This window comes from Nipponia nippon, unplaced genomic scaffold (genome assembly GCF_047370975.1).
Source record: "Nipponia nippon isolate SJK-2023a ecotype South Korea unplaced genomic scaffold, ASM4737097v1 scaffold_5, whole genome shotgun sequence".
Lineage (NCBI taxonomy): Eukaryota > Metazoa > Chordata > Aves > Pelecaniformes > Threskiornithidae > Nipponia > Nipponia nippon.
The window spans coordinates 9,357,062-9,381,261 of NW_028262369.1; the positions used below are offsets into that span (position 1 = coordinate 9,357,062).

The 24,200-nt window shown below is 48.3% G+C and overlaps 1 protein-coding gene across 6 annotated transcripts in view; it reads right to left on the reverse strand.

Moving 5' to 3' along the window:
- Window positions 1–23,870, reverse strand: part of SYT17 (synaptotagmin 17) — a 43,339-nt gene extending 19,469 nt beyond the window's left edge. For 2 of the 6 annotated variants that reach the window (XM_087732436.1, XM_087732435.1), the window contains exons 1-6: window positions 23,117–23,176; window positions 19,831–19,848; window positions 18,294–18,442; window positions 13,020–13,168; window positions 12,832–12,882; window positions 11,969–12,588 (exon numbers count right to left, since the gene is read on the reverse strand). In XM_087732436.1, the coding sequence (XP_087588562.1) occupies window positions 11,969–12,588; window positions 12,832–12,882; window positions 13,020–13,168; window positions 18,294–18,442; window positions 19,831–19,848; window positions 23,117–23,131 (1,002 nt within the window). In that variant the 5' untranslated portion in view covers window positions 23,132–23,176. Of the gene's footprint in view, window positions 1–8,812; window positions 9,237–11,968; window positions 12,589–12,831; window positions 12,883–13,019; window positions 13,169–18,293; window positions 18,443–19,830; window positions 19,849–23,116; window positions 23,183–23,775 lie in introns of those variants that run through there. The other 4 variants (XM_087732441.1, XM_087732438.1, XM_087732437.1 and 1 more) reach the window with 4 other exon arrangements.
- Window positions 23,871–24,200: the final 330 nt, after the last annotated feature.

Below are 24,200 nucleotides of genomic sequence, written 5' to 3' on the forward strand. Positions count from 1 at the left end.
AATAAATTTTAGTCACGCTCTAAACTGCAACCAAGAACCATCTGGTGGTACCTCATGCTGAGCAGAAACAAGAAAGAATACTATCCCCAGGTGAAGAGCGTTCTTTCATCGCTGATCCTTCACCAGCTTTTCAGCAGTCATGCAAAGAGGACCTATAAGGAGGAATGAATACAAGGTCAGTAGTTTCCACCTGCTCCATTTCGAATGGTCCTAGGCGCTTCTGATCTTACCAACCTCACATCCTTATTAATGTACAAAACACAGACCCATTGGAGAAGACATCCTCTTTCCTTCCCAGCCCCCAAGGACCACACCAACCACTTGGGAAGTTCAGGCACGAGACGGTTAATGCATCCCTGGGTCACAGAAGGCAATTCAGAGGAGACATCCCCTCGGCATCTGCCCTGTTCTAACCAGAGACCACGGCACAGCTAACTGTGCCTTTGCTGTTCATCAGGACATACAATGGCCATAGCTTCACATCGATATAGATGTTCAGCCATTATTTCTTCTCCTCTTAGTTAATGATGCTTAAAACTAGTAATTTAAAAAAAAAAAAGAGCTGGAGAACTGGCATCACTGCTCCTCAGACATGACAGCTTAAAATAACCTCTCCCCCTAGCATGACCTGGCTCCAAGATGCTGTTATTGCCAGATGCAAATTACACACGGTGAAACAACTCTGGGAACTGAAAACACACCAGCCAGCCTGGGCAGGGCATCAATCCATCTGCCTCGTCTCAGGTCCATACAGGAGTACAGAGCTGGCTCTTCATCCCAAATAGACAAACGGTTCAAAACCAAGCCTAGATTGGATGGTCACAGCCCATTTCCAAAAGGAAAAGGAGCTGCAGTGGTACTTCAATCATAACAAAAGGCTTAAATATCTTTACGGATGCCCCAAATATTAGATTACAGAAATCAGAGACTAAAGGACTGGGTAGACAATAAAGAAAAAAGCTCTGAGACACAGTCACAGCCTGAATTGACCCAAAGAACCAGGTTCATCAGCAGATGGGCCAGCACATGAGGTACCCACCCCAGCAAAGCTACAACGGCTCTGGGGAAACTGAGGCTAGGGCTGCTGCGAAACCCAACCAGTTCACGGCTACTCAGCTGCAAATGGAAAAGCACAATTTCCACCAACCGCAGATGAACTAGAGGGCTCGGACCGAACCCAAGGAGGCACTTGGGGAAAAGCCCCGTCCCTCTGCCAGGAGCAGTACGGCACCTCTTGCCTGGCCGGCCAGCAGCACAGAATGGCTCCCGCTAACAGCAGGCCACTTGGCTCCTTACTTAACGAGCCAAGCACTAAAACTGACATCAGGTAATGGTATTAAAAGTTCTCCCCAAGGCAGTTTGTCTCCTCTCCTGTTCCTGTTGACTACTCCCGGCAAAGGCAGTGGGACATGCGTGGCGTGCAGGAGCAGCTGGCAGGCTGAGGAAGACCTGCACCTCCAATGATGCAACTCAATTTAATTCAATACCCTTTTTTTTTTTTGGCTTTCCATGGAAAAGATGGCAATAGGCTGCCCAATTTCACATCAAGGTCTCCACGTTTCAGGAGCTGGCAAAGGAACCCCTCTGTGTTTAACCCTGCACATTTAATGAGCAAACGATGAGGGAAGCACCATGCAGGGAGCAGGGCGAAGGCTGCAACTACAGCAGCATCCTGACTCAGCCCCTGGGCTAAAAGCGTGGACCTACATCACAGATCCTAAGGCAAACCCAAATGCCCCCCTCGCACACTCCGCTGCCCCGGGAGCCAGCGCCAGAGCCAGCCTGGCAGCGTCAACCCCACGCTGGCCCACCTTCTGCCTGACCTTCCCCACAGCCCCTCTCCCTCATGACAAAAAGCATCCGATGTCTTACCCCAAACTCCTTTTGTCACAGCATCTCTCGGGTCACATTATGTGGCAGTATGCGATTACACAGCACACACACTCACATTCACCACGTGCGTTTTCTTCCATTGCTACAGTATTTTTGGTTTACCGAGAAGGTACCCCTCTTCCATCAACCTTTGTCAACTCTCACACCACAGTTCTGTTCAATACAAGATATTTTAAATTCTTTCCATCAGAAAGCCATTCCCCAACACAAACCTGAGCCAATACGCACACGACGCTCACAACTCTTGCGAGGTCAAGCCATACCTACATACACTGTTGTGCCCAGTGGTTGCACAACGTAAGGATCTAAGGGAGTCTCACATCCAAGGTGATTTAAACGTCATCTATCTAATTTAAACTATCATCTTTGGTTTGATTTTCCTCAAAACTGCTCCTCTCAGGTCTGTGGCTGGAACAGCCTGAAGACACGTTTATCATCCAGAACAGTTGGTGACTTCTAAATCTGTTACCAGGACAGTAACAAAGCATCGCAGCGCCCACAATGCCACCCACAACAGGATCCACCTGAGGTACCCCTCGGCCCCAGGTAATTTTTTATAACATATCAACAACATTTTTAACATATCCAGTCCTACTTCCACTTGCATTCACTGCTGTGTTGGGTTTCATGCAGGCTTTAATTCCTAGAAATTCAGGTACATTTGGACAGCACAAATTAGGAAACTAATTAGCGATGTTATTACCCGCTGGGAAGAGGCAATCAAACAACTCCGGCTGCAAATACCAAACTTCTGGCACAGCCAGGAAGCAGGATGGTACTGGGCAGGGATGTAGGACCTTTCAAGTCACCTCTAGCTTAGAGTGCTGAAAATCCACATTAAGATTTGGGGTAGTTACTTCTGGATTCGTCCACTGGAGGAACCTGTTGACCTTATCAAAGACCTGCAGGAACTAAGGGGCTTCCCTGGGCCAGGGAGGAGCAGTGAAGCCCAGAAAGGGAAGGTAGATCTCCACACTTCTGACACATTTGCCTTTATGCTCCATTTAAAAAAAAAAATTGCCCCATGTTGTACACTGGCAATATCAGACCGGGTATGTAACACCCACCGGGGCACAGGCAGGAGAACCAGGCCTCTACCCGCACCTGAACCCTCCCCAGCACCGTGTCCCATAACCCCTGCAAAGGTTACTGAAGGAGCCACTGTAACGTAACCATCACACTGCTGTCTAACCCACGAGCCTTTGATAGGTAAAGGTAAAGCTAAATCCCCCATTTTCCATATGACCTAACCTAACAGGGATATTGGCACCTCTACAAAAATCTTTTTGACTATCTGGGCTTAAATTTGGGTAAAGTGAGATATAAAATGCTATACCTTGTAAGTGGGATCCACTGAAGTCAGAAGACAGACTACCACCAGCTTTAATGAGTCTCAGATCAGGCCTAATTTCCCAAATCTCAATAGCACCTTCTGTCCATTAATGCTTTTCAAGTGTGCCCAGATTTCTGTTAATTATTTTAAGGGAAGGAACATATGATCCAACCGGCAGAGGCCATGGCAGGATGGGTGTGCTCAAAGCCAGCAAGAAAGCAGCAGCCTCCTTGTAGGCAGAGCAGCAGCAGTGTTTACAGCGATAACAAAAGGTGTTTTCAGAAGGAAACCCAGATCCCCGGATAGCTCACCTCCCCATACAAGTGACTCAGCCATTTCAAGGCACTTAACTCGAGCAGTGAACTGCCTCTGATCTTATAAATGCATTATTTCTAGCTTAGTCGCAAGGCTCTAGGAAACGTGCTTCAAATCCTGCCACAGGGCCTGAGGCAATGTCAAACACTTGAAAATGAATCAGTGGCCAGCAGTCACCCCACGGTTCCTCCCCGGCACGTCGGGGACACACCGTGCCGTGCTGCACCACGCTCACTAGCTTTCTCCTGTTCTTTGGTCACCTGTCATCATTAGCAAACAAGCAAGGAATTAACGGGTTGCTCCAAGAAGCCCAAGGTACAAGGCATACCTCCTCAGGTTTTAGCTCCCTGTGCTTTCCCTGACAAGCTCACGCCGCAGCATACCTTTGCTGATGTGACAGTCTTGCTAATGAGAGATGCTGGTGGCACAGTTTGTGTCAGAGATGAAGATGCAGACAGAGCTGTGGCTTAACAGACTCGCTGGCTCAGTGGGCAAAATGGAGATAACCGGGGAGCCCAGTGGGGTCCGCTGCGAGATGGAGAAACAGGACCCTTCTTGTTACGGGTCAGGCAGGAGACAGCTCAGGGAGGGACGAGTGGCCACAGAGGTCTCAGGTGGCTCATGGGGCCACAGGAGCTGCCCAGGGTGCCCCTCCAGCCCACGGACTCACTGAGCTCACCTGCACCTTGGAAACACTCTGTGTTGCCATAATCATCGACCCCCGTGCCCATCACCTTGTTTACAGGCATCCTTATCAGCAACGGTGTTAAGACACATCGTGCTGGGGGACTGCAGGCACAGAAGCATGGCTTTTTTTTTTTGTCACACACTGGAGCCTCCCCAAACCTTGGACTCACATAGGGGCTGAGCAGAGGAGAGGGATGCTTATGCACGAAGGTGTCATTGGCACATTGTTCACCATAGGGAAAGGAAGTGCCTGATTTTTACTTTACCTAGGTCTTTTCATCAGGAAACAAAAATGCTGTTGGTTTTGCCTTGCATATTTTGCTCACAGAATGCAGTGTGCAGATGTACCCCTCAGGCACCACCGTGCAAAGGCATCATTTTAGCTGCCATTATTATGCTGATGATACGCTGATTCGTGCCAAGATCCCAGATGACCCTGGAAAAGCAATTTCCTGTTTGAGAGGTGCCGGAGTGACACCAAGTCTGGGATGTCTGAGGCTCTCCTGTAGCTCTGATTAACATTTCACTCCTGGCTGTTCCTCTCTGCAGCTGTATGACACAGCCAGTCGTTTGGATTTGCAGCCTTGGGCTTGCCTGTGATCCAGAACCTTCTGCAGTTACCGTTTGGGTTGAACCACACACACATAAGAAGTTTTTTTTCTTTTCTGTCATCTCTGAAACACAGAGAGGCTACCTCAAGGGAAGAGGAGTTTTTAATTAATGCCATTTGCACATCTTGTTTGGATCAGGGCAATTCTTTCCTCACAGCCCTCCCCCCCCCCCCCCCGACTGTTCGCTGTGCATTGCTACAAGACCAGCAAAATTCTGCAGCTGAAACCCTCCCCGGTTCCCGACGGGAACCAGAGCACATTACATCAGCACAGACATCTATGCAACGCTCCTAATGAAGTTTCAGATTGATTTTCCTCCTCAAGGTTATCTGTGATGGTACCTCCAGGCACATTAGAAAACCGATGGTTTAGAAACAGTTTGCTCTAACAGGCTTTCTACAGCATCCTGTGACACACAGCAATCATTTCGTGAAGGCTGAGCTATTAAGGACCAGAACCTGAAAAAAAATATATACTTACCAATGGATAAGAGCAATGTCACCTATATAACAGATGCTGAGTAGATGTATGGTGAAAAGAGTGACAAAACCCTTTCTAAAGCTTTGCATCAGTTTGCACAGCCACGAGAAAGCCTCTCCTGTGCAAAGACCTTTGGGCAGGTGAGGGAAGACTTCCTACGGAGAGCTCCTGCCCATGGCCCCCCCACCTCCTCCTCTGCAAAATAAACCCCACAGCATCCCAGTCCTCCGCAGAAAGGGCAAGGAGTGAACAGCACAGAGGGGAAGGGATGAGGTGACTGAGATGGCAGCTGGAAGCAGCAGAGATGGATAAGGATAAAGAAGAGAAAATGATCAAGAAGAAAAATTTCTCAGTGCTGGAGCTTTAAAGACTAGAAAAAGAAAAGGGGAAAATAACAACTGAAACGGATCTGGGGAAAAAATAAAGATACAGCGAAAGAAAGATGGTAGAACACCATAAGCCAAAATACGACAACAAATCACAGGTTAAGAGCAAAAAAAGTTGTCAGGAGACAAGACCACATGGGGAAGGAGTGTGAAAATCCAGAAGCCTGCTGCACTGCTGCTGAGCCTTTCCTGGGAAGGTGGGGGGATGGATAGAACACCCATCATGGCATCCCGTCACTGTTCCCTCACTCCAGTGACCTGCAGAGTGGTGGCATCCCGCCTCCAGCCAGGCTTTGCCCAGGGCATCTCTCCCACCAGACACGGGTAAACTGCCAGGTTGATTTTAACATCCCATTAATGAGCGAGCAGCCCCCCTCGTAACCAAGCCACGTTCATCATCAGTGATTGTGCATCATTCCTTTAATTGAGCAGCCGCTAAGATTTTGGACAGCTAAAAAAAAAAAAAAAAAAAGGAAGAAAAGGAAAAAATCCTGAAAATCCTGACAACACTCACTTCCATATTTAATTTCCCATGACTGTGTCACGAACACAGACCCCTGTTCCACACTGATGCACACAGCCCTGAACCAACTGTTGTGTCAACTCTGTGAACCAAGTCTCTGCCTGGCCAGTTTTACATCAGTCCAATGCTTTATGCCTGTACGAGAGGGGGGTGCTGGCATTATTTTCAATAATATGCTGTGCTACCAAACACAGGGCATCATCCACACTCCCCAAGGTTGGCTCCTTCTCAGGGCTGCAATGGATAGGCCAAGGAACAAGGGTGCCAAGGACAAACTTGGTACACGCACAACCGGAGGCCTCCAAGCCGCACGCCGTAACCACCTGGCTCCACGGCAGATTTCAACGTAACACCCAAAAGAAATGCTCTGAAATGACTCATTACCTGAATTTCAAATTCCTTTGTCCCTTTTCCTTCCCAACCAAGGCACGGTAACAACAACAGTGCAGTACTTGTTGTAGGCTTATCCCTGAGATGGCTATCAAAAACTGTAGAGAGCTGCCATGGGAAAGCCACTCCATTTGTGAAGCACATACCATTTTGAATGTAAAAAGCTGACAGCTCCTTAAATGACTGTCATTCTAGTGCACTCATAGTACAAAGTTAAAAAAGCAAGTCCAATACATACCCCCTCTACTATAAAAATGGCTTCATTTGAGGGGAGGAGGAATTTTTATGCTATTTTCCCACCACTTCCAGGCAATTTTTTTTTTTGACGGAATGATCTCCAAGCTCTCATTACTGCTGGTCTAAAACATATATTCCTGCCCACTCAAATCTGCCAAAAGAGAAATGAATCATATGTCAATAAAACTTGGGGTCCTGAACATGTGTTTCAGAATTAATCTTAACGGTGAAATGTGCGAATCTGAGCCCAGCTACAGCAAGGCCTGCCAACTTCATTCATGGTAATTAAGCAAAGCCACACACATTTAAAGGGATATTTAAGGAGCGCAGTGTTCCTATGGGGACTGGACTCAAGAACTACTCCATAAGCAGCTACTGCTATTTAGAAACACATTAATTACTCTGCAAGAAAAAGCCTCCCAGAACAACCAGGGATAAAGAATTTGGCAATACCTGCATTGACATTTTCTACAGGGAATAAGTCCTTCTGCTTCGTTGCTGGCTCTGATGATGTACTGGACGGCAGCTCCCCTGTGCCTCCGCTTTGGACTCCATCCCGCTAAGCGCTGAACACACGATCCAAGCTAAAAAAGCACTTATGCACAGATACGGTCTTTTGCCTGAATCTTAGCATCAAGTGTTTTATTGCACTGATTCCTCAAGGCTGAGAGGACAGCATGTTCCTCACCTATATTCAGGTTCTCTGACGACCCATTCCCAACATAACGAGCACAGCAATGCTGCACAGCCCCCCTCATTACACCCAAGGTAAGTTCTCAGGTTGTTAGTTAACAAGCAACTCCATGAGGTGGTAACGAAGATATTCTGCTATTGATGATGGGCTTTCCGCCACTGAGGAGTTGTACATCCCATCTCGCAGCCCTAAGGAGCTTATCCTGGTCCAGCTCACAGCGGAGTCAATGGAGTCATCGGCTGCAGAAGCTGGACCATGCCTCAGCCTCGGACAAACCTGCCCATCCCACAGGCACCAAGAGATTGCTGGCATCCCCCCATCTTTTTTAGCAGGGCTCACTCGTGCTGGCACAGTCCTGTACTGAGGCGGTGTCCCAGTTCTGGGCTTGATGGGGCTCAGCACGAGGGTGGGACAAGGACACAGCACCTGCCTTTATCAGCACACTCCACGGCAATGGCTTCCAGGTGGATACCGCAAGTGCAAAACAGATGTTCATCTTAGCCGATACCATTTAGGCTGCTTTCTCTGCTCTGCCACAGACCTTGCCCCATCCCACTCCCACCGGTATGAAGAGAAAACCTTTTCCACAGCTCGTGCCATCTGGATTCACTTTCCTCCATCTCTCCAGTTCATCATGTTTTTGCCTATAATGCCAGTAAAAAAAAAAAAAAAAAAAAAAAATCACGTATTTTGTGTCTTTCATCTTTACATGTCACGTCTATGCCTGTCTGGTTTTCTCTCCCGCCTGTTACTGGTTTTCCAAGCACCTGCTTTAGCATTTTCTCCACCACGACCTTTATTGCTGGGGGGCTGCTGCTGCCAGCTGCTGCTCCGTGTCAGAGCCCCGGGGCAGCCAACCCAGCCTGGAAAATTTTCATCGACTCATGATCAGAACTGACTCGGGTTCAATACAACAAGAAACTAATAAAGGCCGTCTGTCCCTCAACTAATCAAGCAAAAAAGCGATAAGTATAAAAAAAGTTGTCAACATGTCAAATCTATGATTCCACAGGCAGAATCTTCCAACTAGCAATCAAAAAAACCCTCACAAATTTATAGCACAAGCATCACTGTTATTGAAAGACATTAAAATGCAGTTTTTCAAAGTAATAAGCTTTATTGTTTCACTTCTTCCAGGATGTATTTTAACCCTTTGATCAATGCATTTAACTTTAATTGCTACTAAGAGAAAATACACCTTATTCCATGAACTTTAAAAAAATCTTATCACTGAGAAAACACGGGAAGATGATACCAAACATCCTCCCTGGATATCCTAGTACAAGTACTGTTGTTCTCTTTGCAGTTGCAGTCTGTCAGCTAAGGCCCAGCCAAAAAGAACAAATATGAAAAGACCAAAACAAGGCAGTTCAGTAATAAAGGTGTGAAGGACTTTTTGCTTAAATTAAGTTTTTCCATACGATAGCAAGCAGATAAATGCAAAAGGCTTGTAAGGTTAGGCCTGCCCATTCAAAGGGAGTTTTCTCTTTTTTCTCCTTCCTTTTATAAATATCAGAAATGCCAATTTCTGCATAAACAATTTATCTTGAATCCTGGTGAAGCAGACAGCACTGCTGAAAACAGCAGCAGCTTTCAACGAAACTTTGGAGAGGGAGGGAGGAAGGGCTGGCTCCGAGCTTGGCAGACGAAGGCAGAGATGATCTTGTCTAATCAAGGTCTGTATGAGCTGTGGAATGAATCCATGTTACTAATAAAGAGATACATAATACAGAGAAGTATTTATCATGCAAAAACTGGGGAGGGAGGGTGGGGAAGCAAGGCTGCATGGTGTAAATCACAGGAGGATAACAGGATGCAAAGAGGAAAGCTCTGTCCTCAGATACACAACCCAGAGCCCGTGACGAACCACGAATACCAAAGAGAAAAAAATTGTTGCAGGCATTTGTAAACAAACATTTGGGGAAAAGGCCCAGGCAGTGAGGGGAGCCCAGGAATATGCATCCTTGTTCATCTTCCCTATGAACCACTTTGTTCACCCCCCACTGCCACTCTACCAAGCAAAAGCAGATCCCACTGACATTAAGACACGTCCTACGTAAAGACACACTCAGGGACCCCACAATTGTGACTTGTGCACAACTTTCAGAACTTTCCTTTTTGTGTGAACAATGTTCAGGCTAATCCCGTAACACTCCTACTTCTATTACAGCAAATCTAGTGGGCTCTCTTGCAGTTATCAGGGGTCTTGATCTTCTTCCTCACACACTGCAGAAGGTCTGAGCAAGCAGCAAAAGCACTCTCCAGCCCCTCTGCACACAGAGAGGGGGCAAAGCAGAGTCGGAGACCTGGCTGACTTTGCGTATAAACACTGCTTGGTGGATTTTACTTCCACAAATGTCTGATCACAAGTTTCCACTCCAAATCAGACTCTTGGACCCACACTGTAAATCAGAGGTGAGGTCAATGATTTACTGTTCACCTCATCTCATACCTCTGGTTATGCCACCCTTTTGTGAACACACAAAAATCAAAGAAACTGTGAGCCATCCAAATTCACACAGGGTTTTGATTCAGCGAAGGCTCTAGAACTTAGAAATTGCAATCCCAGAGCTGGTGAGGAACTGGGAAAAGCAATCGTGTTATACCAACCTTGAGTGGTGCTCCTGTCCTTAGCACAAATGCCTGAGATGATGCTCATGCAAAGCTCTTAGCTTGGCTTTTTATGGGGTCCTATGCCTCTAGCTATGTGGGTGATATGGCTCGTAGCAAATTTGGTAGCTAACTGCCGTGCCTGGTTGCAAAGTTCAGATTTTCCCATTGAACAGCTCTTTTCCTGGCTGGAGAGGAGGTGGCATTGACCGGTGCCCTATCCTGAGAACAGGCATGGAAGCACACAGATCCTCTACACCTTCTCCTCCCATTCCATCTGATGGTTGAATCTAGTCCAAAATGCATGCTCAAACTTGCATGCATGCAACATGCCACTTACGTGAGACAAAATGTATGGCAAGTTTATTTCATAGAATCATTAAGGTTGGAAAAGACCCTTAAGATCATCGAGTCCAACCGTTAACCTATCATTGCCAAGTCCATCACTATACCATGTCCTCGAGCACCACATCTATCCGTCCTTTAAATACCTCCAGGGATGGAGACTCAACCACTTCCCTGGGCAGCCTGTTCCAATGCTTGACCGCCCTTTCGGTGAAGAAGTTTTTCCTAATATCCAACCTAAACCTCCCCTGGCGCAGCTTGAGGCCATTTCCTCTCGTCCTATCCCTTGTTACTTGGGAGAAGAGGCTGACCCCCACCTCGCTACAACCTCCTTTCAGGTAGTTGTAGAGAGCATGAAGGTCACCCCTCAGCCTCCTCTTCTCCAAACTAAACAACCCCAGCTCCCTCAGCCGCTCCTCACAAGACTTGTGCTCTAGACCCTTCACCAGCTTCGTTGCCCTCGTCTGGACACGCTCCAGCACCTCGATGTCCTTCTTGGAGTGAGGGGCCCAAAACTGAACACAGTACTCGAGGTGCGGCCTCACCAATGCCGAGTACAGGGGCACCGTCACCTCCCTGGTCCTGCTGGCCACACTATTCTTGATACAGGCCAGGATGCCATTGGCCCTCTTGGCCACCTGAGCACACTGCTGGCTCATGTTCAGCTGGCTGTCAACCAGCACCCCCAGGTCCTTTTCCTCCAGGCAGCTCTCCAGCCACTCCTCCCCCAGCCTGTAGCGTTGCACAGGGTTGTTGTGACAAAAGTGCAGGACCCGGCACTGAGCCTTGTTGAACCTCATACAGTTGGCCCCAGCCCAACGATCCAGCCTGTCCAGGTCCCTCTGCAGGGCCTTCCTATCCTCCAGCAGATCGACACTTCCACCCAACTTGGTGTCATCTGCAAACTTACTCAGGGTGCACTCCCTTCAGGGACATGACAAAAATAAATCTACCACTACCTTGCAATTTTTTGCTCATGCATTATGCCCTAAGTCTGGAGAGACTGTGTCTTCTATACACTTTCTTGCATCAAATTATTACTGAACTGGCACCAGTGGTTCAACTCATGTTCCCAAAGCAAATTCACGTTAACAGCCACAGGGGTGACTCAGATGGGACAGTGTCACTGCAGTGTCTGGGAATGGATGCAGGCCACTGCAGTGACAAGAGAGGTCTTCCAAAAGGTGCAGATTTCCAAAGCAGTCTTGATTTAGTCTCCTTAGAGTTGACATAGGAACTTTTGTCAGGCCAGCTCCTTTGAATATGAAAGAGGACAGCTCCTCTACTTCACAGTATTAGCTATAAGACCAGTTATAGGCCCAACATTATTTCAACTCAACAGATGCTGTATTAACAAGACAATGACTAATTAGAAACTGCATTACTGGCCAACAAGCAAAGGAACTGCACAAAAAAAAAAAACAGTGAGAAAAATTGTGGCAATAATCTGATAAATTCTGTTACCTGAGAACTAGGCACAAGGGCTTTCCACCAGTGTCCGCCTTTCACAAGGTCTACATCGCTCAAGGGCATTGACACTTTGCCAATAACACAATGGCGTGAGAATTTGTCAAAATCCACTACGGTTAAAAGCAGAGTTCTCCTCTGGGCTTCTAAAAAGGGGATTTCAAATGTGTACCTCTCTTCAAACACCGGGTTTTGCGTTTTGCGTTTCACTCCAGTCTGCTTGGAGTTCTTCTGATCAGGAAGAAGGCAGATCTTCACATAGGGGTTGGAGTGAGCCATGTCTTGCCTTGAACCGTCGTAAGAAATTGGAGGTGGCAGATCTTTAGCCTCAATGACTCGCACTATTAGATAATTATGCAACAGGTCGTACTGAGTGCTAAAATGCAGCATGCCCAGCTGATACTTTGATAAGATCTCCTCATCTGTCAAGGAGTCCATATCATCGCTATTCGAGTCAAGAGAGTACAGTCTTGGTTCAAATTTTCTAAAATAGTCATCTGGGGTATAGGTTTTTCGCAGGATAGTTGGCTGAACTATTTCTTTCTTAGCTCCTATTATTCCAAACTCGATAGGTTTAATGTCAATTAATGGAGAACTTGGCCTCCTCGACTCTAAACCTAGACGAGAGAAATGCACAAACACGATTGTTAGAAACTCAACCAAAGCCACTTACAGGTGCAAGTCAACTTGTGCTTCTTTGGGTACAGCTACTCTTTGTCTGTGCAATGCCCGGCACAGCAGGCTCCCCAGTGGGGCTTTCCACCACTACATTGCCAACAATTAATAGCACCCTTAGTTACGCTGAAGTGCAAGCTCAGCTACACTTCCCCCCCGCCTCGTCCATTTTCACATCTAATTACCATGCATATGCTTCAGCAAGAAAAACAGCGCTGGCCCCTTCCACTGTGTTCCTGCAGAACAGGATGAGATTTTAATCAATGTACCTTCAACTTGACTTGATTCCCTGTCTAGAAGATGAAAGAGCAAGCACTACAGTTTGATTTTCTTCCCCACAAGAATTACATTAATGTTGGAAGGACGACCTTACTTGAAATCCGCCTCGTGAGGCTGTAAGTGGACCGTGATGCATCTGAAGACGACCGCCTTCTGTCAGGGGAAACATCCTGAAGAGTGGGAGGCAGCTCAGTGATTGTATTATCAGAGTCCCCATCTTTGTCCTCATTTTGGCTGCTTATCCTGTTATAACGAGAGACCTTTGAGTGATTCAACCCAGTAAAAGGAGTATATACAGAACAAAAATGTGTTCTGGTATTCTGGGTCTAATCTTGGGTGCACATCCCTGGATGCCTCAGGGTATCTCCTGATCTATTTGTCAAGCAAAAGGTTGAGCAACTGACTTCAGACCTATGTAGAAAAGAGATTCTTTATCTTTCTGCCTGTCATTCAAACAGAGTTATATCAGTATTAGAGCACGACACGGGCCACACAGGCACGTGTGACTCAGATCTTGATCAGAAGTATTATACTTGTGTTTAAGAAAAAAGAAAGGAAAAAAAAATACCCACAAACCACAAAACCCAAACAGTAACTTATTGCTGTAAATTCACAGCTACACTTTGGAAGCACAGCCTCCACTAGGAATGAACCAGCATGGGAAACCACCACACAGGCATGTCAAACCTACCACGCACCTCTCAGTAAAACGTTGCTTTGCAGGTACACCACTAATGTTTCAAAACTCGGTCTTATAACTACAATTAATTAACAGCTATTTATTGACATGCCTTTTAAAATAATTGGCTGCTTTTTATCCACGTCTATAAAGCAGAGGTGATTCTTACAAGATAGTCATTTTACTGCCCGGGGGTCTTGGTGGGAGCAGGGAAGTTGGCAGGATCTAAATAACAACGCAAGTTGCAGTGAGCGCTGTAGCATCTTTGAGAAGACTCAACAGAACACTGGCATCATAAAGACGTCCCCATGTAATTCCCATTTCAGTTTACATACACACACACGTTGTTTCCATATAAAACAACATTCTGGTTAAAAACCTCAACATGTCACAGCCACAGTGGCTCACAAAAGCAGTCAGGACCTCCCAACCTTGACTGAAAGAAGAGCAAGAGCAGATAGTAAGCAGAGGAGATAAAAGTCTCCAACTGCACGTTCAGAGGGGAGCAGCTGGCAGACATCTGCCAAATGAAATCACACAGTGGTGTGTGATATGTAGTGCACCATGCAAAATAAGCCTTTTGGTTAATCCATGAGACAGAGCACTCCAAAAAATAGCAGCAGATACCAAGGAAAGCATCAGCATGAAATGAGCAAAGCAAAGAGGAATACTGTGTGAGTTTTGCTCCTGATTCACCCTTTCTACGTGCGTGGCTTGGTTGGCTGTAAACGAAACATGTTGAATCATTTGCTTTAGTAACCAATGACTGGACTAGAGCAATAAATATATTCTGCAAAAAGCAGTAACCTCAGAGAAAAGGCCCCCCAAATATAAAATAGATTTAAACTAGAATTTCTTATCCAAGTTCACAAAGTGCACACCAGGATCCATGCAAATCTCACCAACCCAGAATCACACAACTCATCCACATTAAAAAAAAAGTCTGCTAATAATCAAAACCAAACCCTGTGCTAAAAGGGGCATACAATATTTGCACAACTCTGCAGCCCATTAAAGGCGGTCCAAATCATGCAATTTGACATATAATCAGTACTTACTTGGAACACAAATAGCTTTTTCATGCCTAAATGCAGGTCTACGCAATCATAGGTAGCATTTGGATAAACTCGTGTTTGAGAAGCAAATGCACAGAATGAGGAGAAGACAGGGTGAAAAGGGAATCAGGAAGAGAGGCATTAAGGACATTCTACAACGGGTAAACGTAATAGTGAGTTAATAACATACAGATGACCTTTAGTAAGGAAATTGCTACTGAGCCACAATAATTTTTCCTCAAATAAACTTTGGCTCTGGTTAAAGCAGCTCTGTTTCTGTTTAATCCGAACCTTTGGGAAGAGGAGTCGCGTCCTGATTTCAATTCCGTCTCACAGACCGTGCACCGTTCATCTTTGGGGTTTATGTAGAATATAACAGGCAGCGCCGACATACACCCTCCCTCCCAGCCCATTTCTGCAAAGGCCAGGATGCAAGCGCTCCTCTTGAAATAAGAAGCTACCATGCATTCAGGTCAATACAGTTACACTCACTCAGTAAGAATTTTTTTCCCTAAGTTGCCACTGTAAAAAATTCAGAACTTGAGAAAAATCAACAGTCTCCCAAGAGGAAGGGCTTAAACTTGCAGCTTTAATGTCCCCCCCCTGAATTTCCAGGACAATGACGTGTCTCAGAGCTGCCAAAGGGAAAACCTACAGGCAAAAAATAAAGGATGGATTATTAAGCACAGGCATTCAGATGTTTGCTAGTAGGCCAACAAAGACCATAAAAGCAGTTTTCCCCTGGGGACTGGGTGGGGAGGTAAGGAAGGAGCAAATTGCATTCTACATTACACCAGTGTCCTGGGCCCATGAAGCAGTGGCAAGATGGAAAGATCTCAGCTGAAAACCCAGATCTATTTTTAAAACACTTTCAGGCTGCAAGTAGGGAATACAATAAATTGATTTGTTCCCAAATTCAATGCACGCATCTAAATGCAGAATATGGTGGTGTCAAATCTGTCTTCCATTTTAGGGGTTTCCACTGAATCCAAAACCTCTTTTCAAAAATAAAAGGAAAAAAAGGATAAGGAGTCAATTGGCATACACAGATTTCTGAGCACTTAAAAACATACTCATTAAACACCTTATTCTGAGACCAATTCCAAACCCTTATTCTGCTCACACATCTAACTCCAGACATTGTTTCCTACCTCCAAAAACACATACGGAAATTTAAGAGTAGAAGATAACATAGTTAAAATAGAAATCTTCTTCAGCTTCTGAATTCTGAGCCAGCAGAGACTGCATGGGATCGCTTCCATCTTAAACCTGCACACACAAAAAGCATAGCCCTCCTACTGATCAGCGAACAAAATACACCGTTTCGGTCTCCTGCCTTTGCTCTCCTTTCCTCTTTGTCTTCCAGACTTTTGTTCCTCTACAGGCTCATTTTCTCCCCCTGTCCTCTCAATCACATCCCCTCGGCTCCTTTCCCTCTCCCTATCTCCTCTGTTCTCACTCGACTCATTTCTGGGTTCCCTCACCATTTTCCAACAAAGTCACCCTGGAAGCTTAAAGCATCACCATCTTCCCTGGCACCACCCTGGGTCCATCCCAGCTCAAGAAGAGGAGCCAACAGCCTTTTCAAGCAAGCAAAGACTGATCTCCAGCTTCCACACCAACGTGTGTTACCAGGCGTCATCAGAGATAACAGGATTTGCAACAGTGCCAGAGGAGATGGTGGCTTCAGTGATCCTAAAGCATGGCAGCATCCACGTCTCCTCACAAAGGAAAGCTACTTCTCTCGTGTGTCCTCTTCTTGGATACCTGCCGCCCCTCTCGGGCATTACCTCTGGGAACTCGCCTTCTCTCAGCACTAGAGCAGAACACGGAGACCCTAACCGCACCAGATCACCTGAAGCTGGAAGGAAAGATGGATATCTCACCTAGGATGGGGTGCCAGGGACCCTACCCAGGGCTGCTAGCATGAGTAGGTGCAGCATAAAGCGCAACGTGGTTGAAGAACTGGGCTTTTTTTTTTTTCCAGAGCGCATTGTCTTCTGCTTGCGGCCATTCCAGTAAGTTAAGCCTAGAGGCTTTCAGATGGAACAGGACTGGGGGAAAACAACGCAGGCTGGAGAGAGCATTTTATGTGTCCAAAGGTCTCCATGTTCTCTGCCTGTGGCAAAGTCCAGCTCATCTGCAAAGTCACCATACATCCAAGTTTTGAGACCAAAAGAACAGAACTTCAATGCTTACAATGCCCCTCTAACCAGACAGACGGATCCAGCAGTCAAAAACTACACCATGGGACAATCACCCCACACCCCCAAACACACATGATGTTCCTTCTGCTCCTCAGCACACCGGAGAAACTCCGAAGCATCCTCTCACATCAAGCCTAGCTACTTGTTCCCAAGTATGTAATTGTCCCTGCGGCAATCTTTCTACATCCAATAATGCAGCCTCATCACTGTGTTCTCCTGTGTGCAATGCTTTCCTATTTAGCATTGATTTTGCTTCCATTTCCCATTAATTGCAGGTGAATCCATTTCTGGGCATGTATCAGACTCTTAAGTATGCTGCTCCACATTTAAAAACCACTCTAACACATCCTGAACGTATTTATTTTTATTGCTTCAGTATTACTTACCCTCCTATTCTACCTAGATTCAAAAGAGTATATAGACAAGACTATGATTTAAACATGAGACAATTTATTTCATGCAGCACCAAGACATGGACGTTCCAGACCTGACACAGAATAACAGTAGATATTCACAGGAGTAAATAAAATTAACCGAGTGTCTCAGTGCCTAGGTACCAACTTCTGAGCATCATATGATGCACTCAATAGGCATCTCCTGTGCCATAGCTTCTGGACACACAGAAGCTGTGGCCATCAAACGATCTGCTCTCGCAGAAGACAGCCCAGCCCAGCCAACAGAGCAGATACTAAAAGACAAGAGACCTCTGCTCCCTTCTTGGTTTCACTAATGCCTCCACAGGGTCACCTCTGTGCTGCAAACTCCCAAACGAGACGATTAAAACAGGGAAGACTTCACTGACTTTCTTTGCAATAGATTTGCAAAAACACTAATCAAAGCCCCAGATAAAACCTGGCATTGCCGCTGTTGTTCTTTAATGATTCAAGAGGAAATCTTGAAGAGTACTAAGATGACGCAGCAGATCAAGTCTTGCTAAATGAAACTTTAGATGAATTTCCCCTTTAGAGCACACACGAGGTACGCCTTTCATCTGCCTATAGGATAATCACCTTCACGCTAGGATAACAAAATGTTTCAAAACAACCTCATCAGCATTTCAGCTAAGTTGAAGTGCTCCAAAGGACTGGTCCATCTGAAAAGCAAATAGGACTGAAGATGAAAAGCATCTTTAGAAAAGGGTGCACAGCTAAACCAGGTATCAGCTTGCTATGCTAGCTTACAAAATAACTTCTGTCTTCCTCATCAGAAAAGTGTTTTACAAAGACTAGCCTTACTATTTGAGCTAACAGGGCTGCCCTTTTTCACCTTGCCATTGAGTAGCCTACGTTCCCACCCTCAGCAGAAGGCTCCTCCTTTCTACGCGGCATCCTCTGAACATCCTATCGCCATTTCGTATCAATACTCTCATCACAGCTGAACAGCCCTACTCCTCAGTTAAAGCTATGAAATTGTGCATCTAAACTTACAGCCAGGCTGGAGTTTGAGCAGGAAAAGGTCCCAGGATTTCAACTTCATCTTCATTTGTTTGACAACAGCTACAGTCGAAACACTTCTGACAACAATTTCTACAAGTCCACCGGCACAGCAAGAGATCCGAGATTCTAGCGAGCAGACCCTGAAGCCATTGGAAACCAAAGTACAAGATTACAACCCATCAGTAGCTATTGAGAAATAACATTCAGCTGTATTTATGTTTGTGTTTCTGCAACAGAACATTAAGAACTATATTTATTCCATCTATATCAACAGACAAGTGCTATGCAGTTACCAGCCCAACTTCACTGATGCCATAACAAGGCAGGAAAATAAGCATTCACTGCAGGTATTTTCCCTCTAGTAGCGATGTATTATTATGTACGTTGGCAAGAGGGTGATTTACAAAACGCTATGGCGTAGCAATATGCTAGAGTGGAAACATGCTTATTCTTTCACGCACATCAACAGACTAATAGATCGACAAATGTACAACAGAAGGAATTAAAAACAGAAGGTAAGTGAAAGCTCCGATTTAATCTGGCAAGGGTCTATTTAATTTGAAAATCTTAACACAGCAATGTGAACACATTTCGTCCCTGTAGATATATCAGCACGTAGTGTTTGTATGATCCATACACGTACAGCGTTACAACCCAACAAACTTGCCACTAAAATGGATTAGCAAAAGCGTGCCATCCACGTGCCTCCCCTCTGCTATGAAGATTAATTTAATGAAGAACCGTCAATGATTTTTTTTCTTTTTAAAGAAGTTACTTGACCCAGAAAAGTATTTCATTTCTTGTGGCACTGGCAACATCACCTATAACAGTGCTCCTCTGCTGTTAGAGCCACGGGGTGCAAGCACCCCATCGGAGGGGCAACAGGCTGCTGCCCCATTTCCATGCCATCCCTACAGCCTTCCCTCCACTTCAAAGCTCTGCTTGCTTCAAGAGGAGCAGAAAGCCAAACCGTAGCCCACTTCCCCACCCACGCCAGCTCCAACTTCTGGAGTTTGCAAGAAAGCTGATTAAGCAGCACAAGGGCCCTGCTAATGAAGGGCATCGCTCCATAGTCATGGCGGGGAGACACGCAGCTGCAAGAGCACAGCACGTGCACATCCAGGGTCGAATTGCTTCACAATTGTATGTGACCTTGAAATGTTCCTAAGAAGCTGAAGAAATAAAGCACGTGAGAATTTCTCCATAGATATCCCTCCAAAATACTTGAGACGTTTGCAGTATTCGCGAGTGTGTAGATACAAGGGCACTATCGCACCACGCAAAGGGGTTTCCTCTGAGGAACGCAGATCTGCAGAGGAGACTCCACAGGAACATTCTTTTTGCTCCAGTAAAACCAGTTTCTTCCATAAACAAAATCTGAACATTACAAAAAAAAAAAAATTACCAGCCCAAAACGTGGTGCATTACTTATATCTAGGACATCAGTAAAGAGTCAGAAAATACGAGACAATCCCCTCAGGATGGAGTGAGGAGACAGAGCGGAGAGTGAATCATCAGATTAACTCACCTCATTTATTGGTTCCAACTGTCCTTTTAGACATTCAGGATGAAGCAAAGGGGAACAAAATGAAAAAGACAAAAACAGGTTAGCAATGCTCAAATAACTTTAAATTTTCTGCCATGACATGCCCTGGCCTGGGATGAGCTTGGATTTCTGGCAAGACAGTAGGTTGATAATGTCAGAGGAAGGAGAGGTCTCCTGACCAGGCATCAGCTTCCAGTCCCTCCCCACCAAGCTCCCTCTGCTCCTCCTTCCCCAGGAGCAAAACTCCCAAACCCATCCTGGAGCATGAAAATCCTGCTCATTGCCCCTTGCTAACAGGGTATCACCTGCAACCACTTATTTTCTTTTCTTTAATAACCTGTCTCTAATTGCAGCAACTACTTGCTGCTGACAGCAAACCACATCCAAATTTTCCAGTTAAATGCCACAGTGAGGAAAAAGGCTTTCCTCCAGATTCAGCCCATATAAATGCAGTTTCAACGCCAACTCATTAAAAGCAACATTTCTAGGAACGGGCACAGACTCAGAATCCTCTCCATTATGTACACATCACTTGAGGTAGCTGGGCATCTTCAGTCTCATCCTCAGATGTGACTTGAAGAATACAAAAAATAGAAGTGAAGTGCTTAAAACTTGAGTCGTACACTCCAGTTTGAAAATTTGCACTGCAGCCACTTCCCCCCAGTCATGGAGAAAATCTACAGCACAGGAAGAAATCATCGCAAGCCACTGTTTTATTCACAAAGCCACCCTTGGAACGTGATACTGGACCCACTTCATTGATAACTGGAGACTTAGTAGCATTTCAGATGCCTGCTGAAATGTCTTTCCTATTGCTTTCTGTCTAATGTCTAAGAGTTTTCTAATTGTCCTTGTTGTCTTTCTACACAGGGAATCCCTAAAAAACAAAAACACAACCAAAAAACAACCCCAAAACCACACAACCCCCACACACACACTCTACTCTTCCACTTGTAGAAATTGGTTTCTAGCTTTATGCTCATGACAGGGATAGGAGCAGCCTTTTATAAAGAAGCTGGGATGCAGAAGTTGCCTTTAGTCCCAAGAACTCTCCCACGGATGATATTTCAGCCCAAACCCTTTTAAAGCTCTTGGAAACCAGTGCTTGCTGAAAAGGCCACCACTTGTTTGAAACACAAATTAAGAGACTGGAAATGCTGCAGTGCAATGTGACAAGACAGGGATTACCAGATACCCATGGGCCAGCTGTTTAAGAAAAGCCTAAATGGTTTAAAGGGCTTTATCATTCCTTATTAATGCAAAGTTGCAGCCAAAGTGCGGCAGCCAAAGCTACAGCGGTTTAGCAAAGCTGCAACAAGAATATTTAAATTGCTCTAAAATGAAGCGGCTGGATCCGCGCCACGCAATCGAACGCCATAGCACGTGCTGTGCGAAGGAAGTGGCATTTCCGAACGGCCCGCAGGGACACCCGGTAGGCTTGTGTCAAACAGCCCTCCTGGTTACCATCAGCCACCAGCAATGCAAAACCACTCCTGTGTGCCACCAGCCCCAAGAGCTGGCTGGTGCTACCATAATAAAGTGCCTCTGTGACCACCCAGAAACCTCCGCCAGGAAATGTGAGGACAGAAATAAGAACTAAATATTACAGTGCAGAAGAGATAAACAAGTAACCAGTGCCATATAGGGCTTAAATGCAGGCACCTATGAAAGGAGAGCAAACACGACCAGCTGTGTGCACCCCCCTCGCTCACACTGGGCAGGAGGGTCGGGGCTGGGGAAGGGCAGAGGTTTAGGGAAGGATGCAATAGCCAGCAGGCGCTGGGGGGGATCCCCAGGGAGCAAAGCTGCTGCAACATGCTCAGCACCCCCAGGAGAAGGGCTTGGCCCCCAGGGTCAGGGAGACACCGTCGTGCCCTGCCGAGTCGTCCCAAGCCAGACGAGCAGAGGACAACGCAGCTGGGAGCCCCCACCCACGAGGGAACCCTCATCAAGGGCCAACCGTGGCTGTCCCAGGCGCATCCCCTCGCCTGGAGTCAGGTGCAAAGCAGGGCTACATCCCCGCTTCACGCCTTGCTGCAGGAGCCCGGCACCCCCAGCCTGCCCAGGCCCACGGGGAGGGTCGCCTGCTCCAAAGCAGCACAGCCACTGGTCACAAACAGGTCAAGGGACCAGCTACAACCTGCCATGACAGCGTCCCCAGGGATTCTGCAGCAGGGTGGGGTCCCCACTGGTGATGGCCCGCGTTGCCTGCAGTTACACCCCCAGAGAAGGCTCCCAAGCCCCACCGCAGTGGACACCGCAGCCTAGGGACAGTGGGGTCCCCCCAGCCACACACCCGTGGGTGGTCTCCCACCACCCCAACCTAACCACCACCACGGTGTGGGGATAACAGGGTGTCCCCACTGCCCTCACCTGGGTACTCCCAGCTCACACACAGGGGCCCCGACGGCGGCGCTGCCAGAGGGCCCACCCGCACCCACACGGCTCTACCCCGAGCGGGAGGGGGACGGCGGGGGCACGGCGGGGCGGCTGGAGGTGGACACGGCCCCGGGGGACGGGGGTCACGGGTGGCGTTGGCAGCGGGTGTCTCCATCAGCGCCCCGACTCCCCGCGAAGCTGGGAATGCTCCGCTCGGGTTTATCCTAAAACTGGGCGGCAGCCTTCGGGGCTTCCCATGGAAAACAGGCACCTGGGAGCTGCAGGGCCGGAGGGGAAAATCGCTCCGGGTTTAAACCAGCCCCAAATATTAATTCAGCCTCACACTGCTGGGGGGGTCCCATCCATCACGCCGAAGGCTGGGGCTCGCCGCAGCCCCGGGCGCCTGTGCCCCCCACCCCGCCGGGCTGCGCCGCGGCTGGAGGGGCCGATTCAGCCCCAGCGCGCCTCGGTCTGCCCGCGGGGTCTGGCACCCTGCTCCCCCCAAGAAGCCCTTGTGCGGGCTGGGGCCGGGCTCCCCGCACCCGGGGCCACCCCGCTCCCCCCGGCAGGGAGGAGCGAGCCGAGGGCTGCTCGCCGTCCCCCGCGGGGATCCGCTCCCGCCCCGGCGCCTCACCAACGGCAGGCTGCCAGCCCCGCTCCTGCCCCGGCCCCGGCCCCGGCCCCGCCTGCCCCCCTCGCCGGCAACTCCTCCCCAGAAGTTAACCCAAAGTTGCGCACCAGCACCGGGCAAGGAGCGCGGGGGGGCCCCCGCCGCGGCCCCCGCACCCCTCCCGCAGACGAAGCAGGGGTGTCCGTCCGTCCGTCCGTCCCCCCTGCCCGGGGACGCGGAGGATGGCGGGGGCCCGCAGCGCCGCCGCTCCGCACCCACCTGGATGTACGCCATCTTCCGCGGGGCGCGCACGGCGCCTCCCGCCGCGCTGCTCCGCTCCGCTCCGCTCCGCTCCACCCGCGATCCGCCCCGCCGTGCGGCACCGCCCCGGGCAGGGGCGGGGGGCGAGCAGCGGCTCCGCGGCCGCGCAGGCACCGCGGTGTCCGGGGCCGCCGTCAGGGCGGGGAGCCCCCGCCGCCCCCCTCGGCTGATCGGCTGGGTAAAACGTGCGTGGGGTCTGCGCTCCGCGGAGGCTCCGAGCGGGCAGGCTCCTGCCCGGCCCTGCCCGCGGAGCCTCCGCGGCGCGGCGTGAGCCGCGGGTGCAACAGGTCCGCTGCAGCGCGGGCAAACACTGACCTCCAGAGGGCCCGGCGCGGAAATTCAGGGCTGGGAACCCCTCCTGGCCCCGGGGGACAAACCCGGGGGACAAACCCGGGGGGGCACGGCACGGCACGGCCCCCGCCGAGCCGCCGGGGGAAGCAGAGGCACGTCCGTGCGGCGGGAGAGCGGTGGCCCTGTCTGATAAAGCCGTTTTTATAGCAGTGTTTTCCTCCAAAGAGCTCGCTGTGTGAGAAGATGCTATAAGCACAGCACAATTTCAACAGGGATGCGGTTGTTTTATGAGCTTGAATGAACAAAGTTAAAACATATATACTCACATTTTCCCAAGGAAAGATGAGGAGCTGGAGTAAGAAGCGAGCTTTTAACCCCCAGGCCACACTGAGCATCATGTTGCTTGGCTTCATGTCCTTGTGCTGACATACCAGGCCCTAGCCCGAGGAGATGTGGCCCAGTGATGGGACCCTCTTGGGCAAATCCCACCCCATGGGTGGCTGGACCTGGGGAACTCGAGTAGGGAAGCGGTCTCTTTGGAGGTCAAACTCTTGGAAAGGGAAAGCACAGGGAAGGGGGAGATTTGGAGCTGTTCCTCTTGAGCACCACCTTGGTGCCACGCAAATTACGGGCTTTCCTACGCACCGCTGTAAACGAAGGCACCTGCCCTCGGCTTCAGAGGAAACTGCGGCTACGCTCCTGGCACCTTCCTAGCCCGTGGACTGACACTAAACCCTGGGGAGAGGCAGAG